We start from the raw sequence: 16,362 nt of genomic DNA on the forward strand, positions 1-16,362 counted from the left end.
GCAACTAACAAGTTTTTGGCGCCACTGCGGAGGACTTCGGTGTTCATTTTTAGTTTATGTGTTTGTCATCAGTGGTCGTTAAAGTTCATTAACTCGGACATTGTTACTTATCTGTTTCCTTGTCTTATTTCAGGTAGTCTAGCGAGCGTGTATGCATACGCGTTCTCGGTCTTGTAAGAGAAATCTGGATGAAGCCGAGGAAGAAGCTGTAGTGTTTCGAAGGGAAGTTGTTAAGGACGAAGAGAAGGTAGAAGAAGAAAAGAAAGTCGAGGAATCAGTTTTAGTAGTGATGGGAGATTAAGCAGAAAATCCTAAGGCTTTGATGGACTATTCTCAGCCTAAGATCAATGATATTCAGTCAAGCATCATCAGACCAGCCATCTCGGCTAACACTTTTGAGATTAAGTCAAACACGATTCAGATGATACAGAACTCAGTTCAGTTTGGGGGTTCTCCTACAGAAGACCCCAACATGCACATCAGGGATTTTATCGAGATCCGCGACACTTTCAAGTTCAATGGTGTGACTGAAGATGCTATTAAGCTGCGACTCTTCCCATTCTCTCTGAGGGATAAAGCTAAGTGTTGGTTACATTCGCTACCACCAGGGTTTATCACTACTTAGGAAGATCTTGCTCAAAATTTTCTCACTAAATTATTCCCTATGGCAAAGACTGCTGCAATCAGGAATGCTCTTACTCAGTTTACACAACAAACTGGAGAATCCTTGTGTGAGGCTTGGGATCGATATAAGGAGATGCTAAGGAAGTGCCCACACCATGGCATGCCTGATTGGATGATTATAAACTGTTTCTACAATGGATTGGGTGCTACTTCTAGACCCATGCTCAATGCAGCATCAGGAGGAGCCTTGTGGGCTAAGAGCTACAATGAAGCTTATGAATTGATTGAACTGATGGCTGCTAATGAATACCAAAATCGTTCCCAGAGACTGACTCCGGGAAAAGTAGCAGGAATTCTGGATTTGGATGCAGCAACTGCTATAGCTGCCCAAATTAAGGCTTTGATGATGAAGGTGGACACTTTGGCTAATTATAGATTTAATCAAATCACTAGTGTCTGTGAGCTTTGTGCTGGTGCCCATGAGACTGATCAGTATGCTATTTCTAGTGAATCAGCTCAGTTCTTGAGCAACTTTCAGCGATCACAACAACATGTTCAGCCACCTATCATCCTAACAACCGTAATCATCCTAATTTCAGTTGGAGCAACGCTCAGAATGCGGTTCAACAGCCTTATCAGTAGTACCCAGCTAAGCAGTACAACCTCCCTGGTTTTCAGCAACCGCAATATGCACCAAGACAGCAACTTCAGCTGCAACAAGCTAATAAAAAATCTGAATTAGAGGAGTTGAAGCTTATGTGCAGAAGCCAAGTTGTTTCTATCAAGACCTTGGAAAATCAAATTGGACAAATTGCCAATGCCTTGCTAAATCGATAACCTGGTACACTACCTAGTGACATTGAAGTACTAGGAAAGAGGGAAGCTAAGGAGCAGGTGAAGGCAATCACTTTGAGATCTGGGAAGGTTGCGAATCCCGGACGAACTCAAGTTTCGAATGAAGAAGCTGGGGCTGAAGAAGAAGTAGAGCAGCAGGAAGCAGAAGTGGAACCAAGGAAGACTGTTGTTGAGCACACTCCTCCTGAGGGTAATACAGGGGAGAAACAGATTTATCCTCCACGGTCTTTTCCTAAGAGGTTGTAGAAGAAAAAGCTGGATAAGCAATTTGAGAAGTTTCTCGAGGTGTTCAAGAAAATTCATATCAACATACCTTTCGCTGAGGCTCTTGAGCAGATGCCTAGTTACGCAAAGTTTATGAAAGGTATTCTATCTCGGAATGTGAAGCTTGATGACTTAAAGACTGTTGCTCTCACGGAGGAATGCAGTGCTGTGCTGCAACAGAATTTGCCTCCAAAGCTTAAAGATCCTGGAAGCTTCACTATTCCGTATACTATTGGAAAAGTGTATTTTAAAAGATGCTTATGTGACTTGGGAGCTAGCACTAATCTGATGTCATTGTCAATCTTCAAGCAGTTGGACTTGCCTGATCCAAAGCCTGCCTATATGACTTTGCAGTTGGCTGATCATTCTATTACATATCCGTGAGGTATTGTGGAGGACGTCTTGGTCAAGGTTAATAAACTCATCTTCCCTGCTGATTTCGTAATTCTTGATTTCGAGGAGGATAAGAAGATTCCCATAATCTTGGGGAGACCCTTCTTGGCGACTGGTCGTACCTTGATAGATGTGCAGAAGGGTGAGCTTACAATGCGAGTGCTGGATCAAAATGTAACTTTTAATGTGTTCAATGCTGTGAAATTTCCTACTGAAAATGAAGAGTGCTTAAAGGTGGAGTTGGTCGATTTTGTGGTGACATCGGAACTTGATCAATTGCTAAGGTCTGATGCCTTAGAGAAGGCCTTGTTGGGGAATTCAAATAGTGAAGATGAAGAAGGTGAAGAGCAATTACAGTATCTGAATGCTTCTCCCTGGAAGAGGAAGATTGATATGCCTTTTGAATCTCTTGGAATGGAGGAATTGAAGAAAGCTCATAAACGCCTCAAGCCATCTATTGAGGAAGCTCCTACTCTTGAGCTTAAGCCTTTACCTGAACATTTGAGGTATGCTTTTTTAGGTGATGCATCTACTCTGCCTGTGATTATTGCATCTGAGCTTTCAGGTAGTGATGAGGAGAAGCTCTTGAGGATTCTAAAAGAGTTCAAATCGGCAATCGGGTGGACCATAGCAGATATTAAGGGAACTAACCCTTCTTATTGCATGCATAAAATTCTGCTAGAGGAAGGTAGCAAGCCTACGGTTGAGCAGCAAAGAAGACTTAATCAAATCATGAAGGAAGTAGTGAAGAAGGAAATTCTTAAGTGGCTAGGTGCAGGGATTATCTATCCCATTTCTGACAGTTCTTGGGTGAGTCCAGTTCAGTGTGTACCGAAAAAAGGAGGTATCACAATTGTTGCTAATGAGAAGAATGAGCTCATTCCTACTCGAACAGTCACGGGATGGAGAGTTTGTATGGACTATAGGAAGCTGAACAAGGTCACTAGGAAGGATCACTTCCCTCTGCCTTTCATTGACCAGATGCTCGACAGGTTGGCTGGTCATGAGTACTACTGTCTTCTGGATGGCTATTCGGGTTATAATCAGATTTGTATCGCTCCATAGGATCAGGAGAAGACTACCTTCACTTGTCCATTTGGTACTTTCGCCTTCAGACGAGTTTCTTTTGGTATGTGTGGTGCACCAGCCACATTTCAGAGATGATGATGGCTATCTTTTTCTGATATGATTGGCTAGAATGTGGAGGTGTTCATGGATGATTTCTCTGTATTTTGCGATTCTTATGATGAATGCTTGCAGAATCATGGCGACATTCTCAAGAGGTGTGTTGAGACCAATTTGGTTCTCAATTGGGAGAAATGTCACTTTATGGAGCAACAGGGCATTATTCTTGGGGACAAGGTTTCTATTAAGGGTCTTGAGATGGACAAAGCCAAGGTGGGGGTCATTGAAAATCTTCCTCCACCTATTTCGGTTAAGGGAATTCGTAGTTTTCTTGGTCATGCGGGTTTCTATAGGCGTTTCATCAAGGACTTCTCTAAGATTTTAAAGTCATTATGCAGTTTGCTAGAGAAAGATGTCCCTTTCAAGTTTGATGACGAGTGCTTTGCCGCTTTTGAGACATTGAAGAAGAGTTTAATCATGGCACATGTCATAACTGCACCTAACATGAATGAACCTTTTGAGATGATGTGCGATGCAAGTGACTATACAGTTGGAGCAGTTCTTGGGCAGAGAAAGAACAATATATTTCATGTGGTCTACTACGCTAGTAAGACCTTGAATGGTGCTCAACTGAATTATACTACTATGGAGAAAGAACTTTTGGCTATTGTCTATGGTTTTGAGAAATTTCGATCTTATCTACTTGGGACTAAAGTGACAGTTTTCACTGATCACGCTGCAATTCGATATCTCATCTCAAAGAAGGACTCGAAGCCTAGATTGATTAGATGGGTTCTTTTGTTTAAAGAATTTGAATTAGATATCAAGGACAGAAAGGGGACTGAAAACCAAGTCGTTGATCATCTCTCGCATTTAGAGAACCCTAATGCTACTACACTGGACAAGACATTGATAAATGAGTCTTTTCCCGATGAGCAGCTGTTTGGAGTGCAAGAGGAAGAACCGTGGTTTGCAGACATTGTGAACTACCTTGTGAGTAATAACATGCCTCCCGACTTCTTACATGCTCAAAGGAAGAAGTTTCTACATGAAGTGAAGTGGTATATGTGGGATGAGCCATTTCTTTTTCTATAAGAATTTGACCAAATCATCAGGAGATGTATTCCTTACAGCGAAACGGGGGGGGGGGGGGGGGATCTTGCGAGATTGTCACTCAACGGCTTATGGATAATATTATGATGGAGAAAAGACAGCAGCTCGTATTCTTCAAGAGGTTTCTTTTGGCTAACCTTGTTTAAAGATGCTCATCAGTTTATTTTGAAATGTGATCGATGTCAACGTGTGGGTAATATGTCTAAGAGGGATGAGATGCCTCTTAATGTGCTTCTCGAGGTTGAAGTCTTCGATGTTTGGGGAATTGACTTTATGGGGCCATTTGTCTCATCTTGTAATAAATAGTACATCTTGTTGTCGGTCGATTATGTGTCGAAATGGGTTGAAGTTAAGGCATTTCCAACGAACGATGCGATGGTAGTGCTTAATTTTCTTTACAAACAGATATTCACAGGGTTTAGAACTCCAAGAGTCATAATCAGTGACGAGGGGTCGCATTTTTGCAATCGCAAGTTCACTGCTATGATGCAAATGTATAATATGAATCATCGCATTGCTACGGCTTATCATTCTCAGAAAAATGGTCAAGCTGAGGTATCTAACAGAGAGATCAAGCGAATTTTAGAGAAAGTCGTGTGTCCATCAAGAAAGAATTGGTCTTTGAAGCTTGATGAAGATGTCTGGGCGTATAGAACAGCATACAAGACTCCATTGGGAATGTCTCTGTTTCAGTTGGTGTATGGTAAGGAGTGTCATCTGCCTGTGGAGCTCGAACATAAGGCGTATTGGACTTTGAAGAAGTTGAATCTGGACTTGGATGCAGCTAGAAAGAAGAGGATGCTTCAATTAAATGAACTCAACAAGTTTTAACTTCAAGCTTATGAAAACAACAAAATATATAAGGAGAAAGTCAAGAGGTGGCATGATAGGGGTCTAATGCTCAAATCATTTGTGCCAGGAAAACAAGTTCTTTTGTTTAACTCTCGGCTCCATCTTTTTCCTGGAAAGTTAAAGTCAAGATGGTCAGGGCCCTTCATAATCAAAACTGTGTTTTCACACTGAGCGGTGGAGATTTTTGAGAATGATCCGGGCCAAGCATTCAAGGCCAATGGTCAGAAGTTGAAGCATTACTATGGTGACACGGCAAACCGCGAGGTGGTTAGTGCCGTTTTATTGTCCGTTTGATCTCAAGATTCTACGTCGAGCTAACGACATAAAACAAGCGCTTCTTGGGAGGCAACCCAAGTTTATTGTACATTAGTAGGTAGAGGAAGCAAGAAGAAAGGAGAAAAATATAAAAAAATCAGAAAAATCAGAAAAAGAAAAAAATTCAGGGCCAACTTCAGAAGCTGAGCGCGCCCACGCTGATCTAGCGCGCGGCCGTGCTGTTTTTCCAAAAACCAAGCGCGCGGCCGGGCTGTTTTGGCAAAAGGTGAGCGCGCCCGCGCTGGTCTATAGCGCGGCCACGCCGGGAACCTGTTTCCAAAAAAAAAATAGCAGTTTGTGAAGAGAAAATCGGGATTTTTGCTGCAAAATCAATTTCTACCCGAATTTTACTCTTCCACATCCCAAATTTCCCTCTCCAAATCAAACTCATTATTCCCATGATTCCAATAATCAATTCCCACTTCTATTCCATATCTAATTCTCTTCTCATCACCTATATATACACACACTTATACACAAACTTTTCCACCACATCTCAAATTCTCAAACACAAATCTCTCTCAAACACTTAGCTTTTATTCTCTCGTATTCAATCCCAATGGCACCTAAGAGACAAAGAACTTAAGTTAGCAGCAGCACCACCGATTTTTTGAGTGCAGGTGGTGTGAGGCCGAGATTTTCTACTCCTGAGGCTGAAGCAGAGTATACGAGGCTTCTCTCAAAGCCTATAGTGAAGGAGCGAGGGTTTTTGCCATCGGAGAAGGATGGTAAGTTGTTGGAGATGATTCTGGAGATGGGATGGGTTCCTTTTTTCAAGGCTCCCGCTGCTGTGCCCATAAGTGTTGTTCGAGAGTTCTATGTTAATGCGAAGGTGGAGAAGAATGATTTTACTGTGGTTAGGGGGATGACTGTGGAGTATAGTGCTGATGCGATACGGAGGGTGATTGAGCAGCCCGCGAGGCGGTCAGGATATTTGGAATGATAAGACTCCAGAGGACTTCAACTTGGATCTGATCGTTGCTATACTGTGTGTGCCTGAGACTTACAGGAAATCCAAGAGGGGCACAACTGATTACTCCACATTCCCTGCATCGTGCATAAACAGGTTTGCACGAGCATGAAACTCTTTTATCTGTACTAACATCATGTCATCATCATATGAGCATGAGATTACGGTGGAGCGTGCTCGTTTGTTGTGGGGTATTCTTCAGGGCAATTATATTGATTTGGGGATGGTGATATATCAGGGGCTTTTAAGATTTTTATGAGGAGGTACTACGGGTTCGATACCTTATGCATCCATTGTGACGAAGTTGTGTGTGGCAGTTGGTATTCATTGGCCCACACATGAGCAGCTGCAGCTTCCCAGTGCTCCTATTGACAGTTCTACACTGTTGAGCATGGTTGAGTGGTATGGCGGCAAGCCCGATCCTAAGGGGCTTGGTTATTCTTATGATCATCTGCAAGGAGGACGTCCAACTCATCAGTCATATGATGGCGGTACACAGTAGGCTAGCAAGGCGGCTCGGAGAGCTGAGTTGGGTGCAGAAGCTGGTCCATCGCAGCAGCAGCAGGAGTAGCAGGAGCAGGAGGAAGTAGGGGCAGAGGTTGGAGCTGGTTTGAGCATGACGCAGTATAGGCGTCTAGCGAGGAGGATGGATGCGATGCATGACATCCATAGCAGGTTTGCACGTGATCTCACCCAAGTACTTGTGATCGCATTCAGAGCCACAGGTGTTGACATCCAGTGGCCATTATTTGGTGAGGATTCCGTGTATCCACCTCCAGACATGCCTGACACTCCACCCGTTGAGGGTGATGATCCTGATTTGAAGTAGGTATTTATGATTCCTTACTATTTCCTTCACTGAGGATATTGAATATTTTAAGTTTGAGGGTAGTAGTTGAAGGAATATGTTTTGTGTGAGTCATATATAGTTTGCATATTCATGATAGTTTAGCGCATATAGTTGCATATTTTTCCATATAGTTTTTTTTTGGTAGTTTTATGATAGTTTCTTCGTGTAGTTTCATGCATTTGCATTATAACATGATCCCTTAGATGATTTTTCTGATTGACTTGTGATGTTGATGCTAGTGTAGTGATGTCATATTTAGTGATGTTAAGTTTTATCAAATTGATTTGCATGTTAGAGACAATTGTATTTCACTAAGTCTTATAGGTTGCTTGAGTGCTAGATCATGGTCCTGGTTTGTTTGTTTGTCAAGGTTTAATCGCTTGTTTATATTTAGAATTTAGGATATTCTCTTAATAATAAATTAACATGGATATTTTAAAAATTGGAGGAAATTGGATTTCATTGCTAGTTGTGTGGCTAGGTGTCAAATGGCTAGTAGCCGGCTCATATTTATATGAGTAGTCTAGGGTTAAATGAGATAGAGCGAAACACACTCATTCAGAAATTTTTAAAAAATAAATATTTAAGTGTTATGTATAATTGATCACGAGTGGGCTCTTTAGTACTCGAGTTATTAAGTTCTTAGGGGACTTTGTGACTAGTGACCTAAGGTTTTATAGTCTGGGATCCACTAACCTAACGCTCGCTACATGGGTACTATTGTATAAGTCTTTTGTGGACCTCACTCATTGCACGGTCAAATAAGCATACTTGTGTTGTTTTGTTGTGAATAAAAGCGTGAATCCATGTAAAACTCCGATATAAGAATTGAAGTGTTATAATTTATTTTGAGTTTAGTTTTTATTTTATATATAAACATGCGATTGCTTTGTTGAGTAGTGAGTTATGATTATTGATCTAGTTGCGATAGTATATCTGTAAGCATTTGCACACATGCACGTCTCTGGTTTGTAGATTGATTTGTATGGTTTGATTGATCTTTATTCGAATAACTGCATTTGTTGAGATGTTGCTTGTTGATTAGTTTAGTTATTCTATGGAGATCGTTGCATTCATTTAGTTGCATTCATGCATTTTTATTTCTTGTTCTTTGAGTCTGTTTATGCTTGAGGACAAGTATCGATTCAAGTTTGGGGGTATGTTGAGTGGCATTTATGACACTTTATTACACTCCGTAAAGCTTTGAATTGGTGTATTTATACTCAAGCTGTTGTTGTTTTAATGTGTTTTCTAGTGTTTTTGCATTTTCCAGGTAATCAGGTGAATTAGAATTATTTTGGTGCTAATTTGGTGTTAGGAAGGTGTTGGAATAAAATATCGTGGAAGACCAGCTCAAATCAGTAAGGAAAATGAAGAAGTCAGAATTTTAACCAGAAGTCGGCGTGCCCGCGCTGTGATAGCGCGCGGCCGCGCCCAAAGTCCAGAAGCCCAGCGCGCCCGGCTGTTGAAGCGCGCGGCCGCGCCGGGTCAAGAAAAGAAATCCTGATTCTATTGGGCTTTTGATCCAGAAGACTTCTACTCTGCATGGGGCTGCTATATATACATAAATAAGCTCGTTTTTTATAAGGAGATATACCAGAGCACAAGGAGAAGGCGTAAGAAGACCATTTTAGCACAATTCAATCAAGGCGAAGAAGATCTAGTTTTAACTTGTGATTCTTTGTTTAAGTTGTAACGTTGGATGCTAGTTTTCTTATACTTGAACCTATACTCTTGATTCGTACTTTGTTTATTATTCATTTATAAAGACTATGTTTATTATACCAAGCTTTCATTAGAACCCACGTTGATGATGAGTCCGATCATGGGCTAATCGTTATCGTGGGGTTCTAACGGATTTATTTATGGATTTCTTTAGTTAAATTGTTTCGAGGCCTTAGTGTGTGGTGATTATATGATAACCTAGTATTGGTCGTGCTTATTCGTCTTATGAGCGTCGCAAACTTATAAGATAGCGTGTTAATTCTTAATGAAGCGAAGTGAATTTAAGGGTTTAGAACTTGTCATGCTAGCATAGGTTCATGTATTTGTTATGCATGATTCGTAAGTAATTTTAATCATCTTACTTACCCTATGTAATCACGATAGATAACTTGTGTGTTAAATCGTTATGTTGTCAAATTCTATAGACATATAGGGTCTCAATATAATTGGTGTCTATTCAGCTTCTATCTCTTTTGTGGATGTCTGATAGTATGGTATTCATACAATGAAAGTTGGCGTTTATCAGTTTCGTATTATCTGATTAGTGTCATCACCATTACATGCTAAGGTTAAGAACGAAAAGGCTATTGAATAAAGTATCTAATGAAGTTAGAATCCCATGTTTTTCATATATATTAATTCAACCATTCTTATTCTCTTAGTTATAATTGTTAGCTTAAGTTTAGTTAAAACAATCTCAATTTGTTAAACGTCTTAGCATTGGATAATAACCATACCATTGTTGCATAGGTGCATATTCTTAAATTAACCAAGAGTCTCTGTGGAAACAAATTTGATCTAATCTTATACTACTTGCAAACGCGTATACTTACCTGTATTTTAGCGCGTGTTTAGCGACTAAACAATATTCACAATATACATCTCCCACTATTTTATCAAATAATTAGCCCTAACTATTAATTCGGACTGAATATCTTCTATGTCCTCCCTAGTGAGCCAAGATTCATATTTCAGCATGCCTTAGGTTAGCTTTGGCTTTACTTCTAAATCATGATTTATTTAGGTAGACAATATTTGTCAATTATCTTAACTATATAACCCTTAGATAATTTAGTGGAACAACATCAATATACTTCGACGCATCTCCCACGATAGATGAGAGTAATTCGCTTTTGCGAATCCACTCCTTATGAATCGAGGGATTAATACATTGGACACATTGGAAGGCATGTAAACAACTTAGTATAACTTTAGGGTTTTTGTTAATAATTAATGATCATGATCTCATCATAAAGAGATTCCCAATTTTTCTTGAATAAAATACTTCAAGTTCAATGAACCCGTTTTTTGTCAAAATCGCCTCATGTCGGAAATAAAAAAATTCGTATTTTATTATGTGTCTCTTAAACACGAAAAATCTCATAATCTTTTGTTGACTTTAAAAACTTGAGTCATTACAGATTTTATCTTGTTTAGCATACATGCCATGGGCTTCGTATCAATACATACATTCTTAATCTAATTAAGCACGAATCATTAAACTACTTTATACATATATTCATCATATGAACATATATATATATATAAAGTGTAATAAAGTAAATGTGAATGAGTATGACTTCATCCTATGTGATCTTCATCAAGCTAATGATGAAGATCTTGGTCAATATAAGGTGGTAAATAAATACAAGCTAACTATAACATGTTTTATTTTCTTGAGTTGTCCCATTGCATTGCTTCCCTGGATCGCCTTCATGGGATTGCAACTAATATAATGAACTTACAAGAAGAACTCGAGTTACATTCGAGATTTATTAATTACAAGATTAAACAACATGCAAGCTGTATTTAAAAACCAAAATCGTTAACCTAAGGGTCATAAGCGATAGCCATCCACCATGCTCAATTAACACTTATTAACATAATAAAACACATAATCAGATCATACTATATCATGCCTTAATCACAAAAATAAAATATGACAAAAAATCAGAAAATTCGAAATTAAATCTGATAACAGTAAATCGCAGATTACAGGCCTTGAACGACGTCAAACGCCTTATAGACGAGTCGATGATGGCTTTTGCCATCAGTTTTTTTCAGACACACATTTTACTCTCCGATAATGTACTCGTTTGTGAAAATCGGACACCGGACTGAGATTTTAGCAAATCTGCTCCATCTGATTCAAAATCATATCAAATACAATTCTCATAATAAGAACAAATATAAATCATGTATATATTAGTATATATATACAGATTATATAATCATCATTGGATTATACAACTCTCATGAATATCATATATTCAAAACACACACACACACACAGACATATATATATATATACATCTTGTATCAACATCAAAACATCGTATCTTGCCTACATGCTTATATATTATAAAACCAGTAGACACATAAACGAATTAAATAATTTTCGCAATTAACTATGATACCATTGTTGAGTTTCGAGGCATAAAACGCAATGAAAACAATAAAAAACTATAAAAACTAGAATATAGAGAAACCCGTCGCAGGATCCATGCGAAAGATAATATTTAATTTGTATTTAAGATTTTTACCTTAAGAAACTTTACGATTTCGGTTGTCTAATGGAGGTCCAAGTTTTAAACAATCACCAAATATCCCATTGCGAAACGATCTACTCCTTGAAGGTATTCACACGAATGCTCGAACGGAGAAAGAGCGTGTACTAGCACTTGAACTTCAGAATCTATCTTCTTCTCTCTCCAACAAGCTAATGGGGTTTGTGTTTTATCTCTTATAAAAACATAAAACCCTAGTCTAGTCCAATAAGATATTGTATAGACAAAAGAAATGGACTTCTAACTTTAATGTGGTTTTAGAGTTTTAATAAATCCAAAAATCAGTTATTATTAATTAAGTCTTATTTAATCATCCAACTCCTCAATTTCAGATTTAATAGTAAATTCAAAGTTCCTATTTATTTAATTAATTAAGTCTTACTTAATCAATAACAAATAATTGGAATGACTTACATTTAATTTAAATTTAAATTCAAATTTAAATTAAATAATCCTTCAATCATTTTTTATATGACCATTTAGATTATTATTACGTTCACAATGAATTTTAAATCTAATTTAAAATCGTAAAAATGAGCGGCATCTAGTAATACATTATTGTTATCAATATTTGAGTACAATCACGCATTTCATAATGTAACTCACGCAAGAGGTCAATGATCAAGCTTCTCATAGTTTAATCGAGGTTTCATTTGACCTTACCCATTTGACAAAAAATTAAACCAAGTAAATTTCGGATTTTGGATAGTTCGGATTCGTCGACCGAAATAAGAGGCGGGTTGGATCGGTTTTGCCGTTTGGTCGGTTTTTTGTTCACCCCTACCAAAGTGTGTCTTGAGAACTTTCACTTCAGCCTTTAGATATCAAGCGAACGAGTGATTTATTAACTTCGTCTGATAATTAACCCGTGAGCATAAACTTTTTGCAGAAACTTAGTATAATTTTGTACTTTTTAGTCAATGAGAAATTTAAGATATCCAAAATTATACCCTTTATATTTATATTAATTTATCAATTAAAATAAATCAAAATAACATATCTAACGTCATTTTATAAATTTTTTATTATGTGTTTCGGATCTCTAGCTACACTTAGTCAAAAATGCTAGAATGGTATAGCTGATTTCGTAATTACTTATTTTTAACACGTAATTTAGCAGTGTTTTAATTTTTGTCGGCAAGTGTAATATTTTTTTTGCCCGACTCGCATTCGTTTATGGATTATATAATATGAAAGAAAATGGGTCACCTCACATGCCGTGGAAAAGTGAATAAGCATAAAAGAAATAGAAGAATCTGATCCTTTGGATCAGGCTTTACGTGGTACCTTTACAGCCCTTAGATTCTAGTATCCAGATAGGCATAGCTATGCCCATGCAAGTCGTGTAATCCTGTAAAGTTGTTTACTGTAATCCTCTAAAGTTGCTTAGATTTTTTTCTTCTAAATTTAACTTTTTATATAAAAATATTAAATATTAAAAATAAATTATAAATTTTATTTTATAATAATCTTAAAATACATACGAAGAAAATCGTAAAACAATACATGAGACGAAAGGAGTATTAAAGCACCGCATGAGATAATAAAATTTATCTAAATAAAAGAATAAAATTTAATTTAATTTTAACTTGATTAACTTAAATTTATTGATTTATGAATAGAGTTTATATTTTTATTTGATTTAAATAATATCCGGTGAATCTGACTTTCATTTTATATCGAACTCAATTCAAATTCAAATAGTATTACCGACATTATTAAAACAAGTTTGCTAACATTTGTATTTAATTGTTGACATAATATTTTAAATAACTTTCTTCCTAAAATTTCCTAACATTTTCTCTTTATAGTATTATATGTTTATTATTATTTTTCAATTTTTATATTTCTTCAATTTATTAAATGATTTTTAAATTATCGTATTTAGTAATATTTTGATAATAAAAATAATTTAGTATATAATTTTAAAATTTTACTTAAATTACTATAGAGTATAAACTATAATTGTTATATTTTGTAAGTTACATATATTATTAAAATAGAATTTAATTAATAACAATAAAATATTCTGACAAGCAAATAGAAAAATGCTATATATTTAAAAAAATTACAAATTTTTTCCCAAAATGATACTTTTATTTTGTAATTTATAAGAATCCAATACCAAAATGACAACCATGAATAGTTTGAGTTATTTTTGGAATCCAGCATTTCTAAATAAGATAACAAGTAAATGTGAAACGACTAAAATTGGATAAGTCGGTGATGAAGCATATAACCAAAGGAGCACATGCCACGTGCAGTGGCCGATCAGATACCCAGAGTGTTGAAGTTGCTTATAAATTCCTCCAACTACTTGGACATAGTTCACTCAATAATAACTGCAACCCTTGTGTTTCTTGTATTACATAATTAATCTTTTGAAGCTCAAATCAAATCCCTGGTTATAGAAGATGAGGCAAGGAACAGCTACTTTCATTGATATTATCTTGGCTATAATTCTCCCTCCACTTGGTGTTTTCCTCAAATTTGGCTGCCATGTATGTGTTTCTTCTTCTTCTTAGATTTAATTTTTCTCCTCCTTTTTTTGTTACAAAACTTCAAAGTTAGTGGGCTTGTTTTGTTTCTTGCTTTCTGCGTGTAGTTTCCACTAATAACAACTGTATACACTTACATAACAGCTTGTGTTGATGTTTTTAGGAGATTGGAGATGGCTGTTTGCTTATACTTTTTCGTGATTGTTAAGATGTTGAGAATCATCAACTAGGCCAAATATATCAGAATTACTTTTCCATGTTTTTGAGGATTTATTTTTTAGTGGAAGATGTTAGAAAATATTGATATCTTGTACAAGATATTTGAATTTTTGGGAGGAAATGCAAAGAATATCAATTTTGCATGAGGAAAAGTGGGTACAGTAGGCAGAAATAGGATAATAACTCCGCTTAACAATGGGATAATTGCGTTACAAATCTTGAATTAGTTTTGGTTGATTTCCCTTGATATCTCAACTGTTATGTTGACATTTTGTGCAGGTGGAGTTCTGGATCTGTTTGTTGTTGACATTCCTGGGGTACATCCCAGGAATTATATATGCTATTTATGTCATCACCAAGTAAAATTGATTCATCCTCTGTTCATCCCCCTCTTCCTTTCTCTTGGTAACTTTACTTTCCCCTATTTCGCTCTTCATTCATCTCTTCTCTAGTCTACGCTTTAACATTTAACACGATTTTCATATATACAGTGTTAGAGACACCATTTCCTCTAATGTCTTACTTATGTTAATTCGGGAGTTACTAACTTACATATAAAATCGTTATGGAGAGGTCTGGAGTTCAACATAGTTACCTCAAATATTCTCAAACTTTAGTTTACAGTTTGATCATGGAACTTACAACAATAAATATGTCATTTTCTATGGAAAAAGGGTGGAAGATGGTTGAACCTCCTCTCTTATTACACATAAGTTGAAAGATAAAGATCACTAATATTCACTTGACAAAAAAGAAAAATAAAGGGAGGATAACTATCATTTTTCAATCTTTCATTTTCATTGAAAGCATTTGATATTGGTTGCAAGTTCACACACACACAATGATACATACATTAAAATTAGTTTAGCCATATTTTTCTTTAATATTTGTTTTAACAAAAAAAGTTGACTTCAAAAAAAATTGACATCACACTTTGAAAAAATAAGACAAAGAGTGTGTTCCGTATCTAAAATTCTCGTATTCTAAAAGATTTTGCTTTGGCATTTGGCAGGTATGGCTTAGATGATGTGAAAGCTTACCAAAGCTTTTATCCTTTTGCCAGCGAAATCGAAGGTGGTGGATATTTGATGTTAAAGATATTTTTCTTGTTTGTGTAGTGGACATAAATATATGTTGTGTTCTTGTCAAGAGGTCCCTGGATTGCTATTTTAGTTCATTGTGTTTTTTTGTTATGGGATTCTCTTATTTGTCTCCTTTTTTCTTTTAATTCTTCATCATTATTATATAGTGGCTACAGTCTAGTGGGGTTTTAATTATGTTTTGTTAAGATCTTGGCCTCTTTGTTGGAAGTGATTTGATAATTGTATTTCTATTTTATGTTGTGAATAAAATATTTTCCATGTATGTTTGGTCCCGTCTCTGATATTTTGTAAAGATTGAAAATGAAAAAAGAAAAATTTATTGATTGAACTTACTACATTTTACAATATGAGATCTGTATATATACAAGATATAATGGCGGGAAAATCTGTTATACTAAATGACAAAAATGTATATATCCTATTCTATGAACTGGACTATACTAATTATATACATATTGGGCTACTTACACTAATGGACTTGTGAATGAACTTTTGAGCCCAACTCATATATATTACTCTTATTTCCAATAGCCTCCCTCAAGTTGGAATCCTGCAACTTATGGATTCCCAACTTGGAAATAAGATTATGCAGCTGGGGAGATGGAAGTGATTTAGTGAAAATATCCGCAAGCTGATGACGAGTAGGAAGATATGTCAGCTGAATTAACCCTTCAAGTACCTTATCACGAGTAAAATGACAATCTACCTCGATATGTTTCGTACGTTCATGGAAGATCGGATTTTTAGCTATGTGAATTGCAGACTGGTTGTCACAGTGTAGTGTGACAGGTGTAATATCATTGACCCCTAATTCTTGTAATAGTCGAACAAGCCAAGTAACTTCAGCAGCCGCAGCTGTCATTGCTCTGTATTCAGCCTCGGAACTAGA

General features: G+C 36.6%; 1 protein-coding gene and 1 non-coding gene across 2 annotated transcripts; one reads left to right on the forward strand and one right to left on the reverse strand.

Annotated features, from left to right (window-relative positions):
• Nucleotides 1–679: 679 nt before the first annotated feature.
• LOC141694908 (small nucleolar RNA R71) lies at nt 680–786 on the reverse strand. Its single transcript, XR_012564187.1, has one exon. It is a non-coding gene; the product is annotated as a small nucleolar RNA R71 (small nucleolar RNA).
• A 13,099-nt stretch (nt 787–13,885) lies between these two features.
• Nucleotides 13,886–15,735, forward strand: LOC141693280 (hydrophobic protein RCI2A-like). The gene is made up of 3 exons (XM_074498320.1): nt 13,886–14,154; nt 14,650–14,775; nt 15,383–15,735. The coding sequence occupies exons 1-2, from the start codon at nt 14,068–14,070 to the stop codon at nt 14,731–14,733; spliced, it is 171 nt and encodes a 56-aa protein (XP_074354421.1). The 5' UTR covers nt 13,886–14,067; the 3' UTR covers nt 14,734–14,775; nt 15,383–15,735.
• The last annotated feature ends 627 nt before the right edge of the window (nt 15,736–16,362 follow it).

The sequence above is a fragment of the Apium graveolens genome, chromosome 10 (genome assembly GCF_009905375.1).
Source record: "Apium graveolens cultivar Ventura chromosome 10, ASM990537v1, whole genome shotgun sequence".
Taxonomy (NCBI): Eukaryota; Viridiplantae; Streptophyta; class Magnoliopsida; order Apiales; family Apiaceae; genus Apium; species Apium graveolens.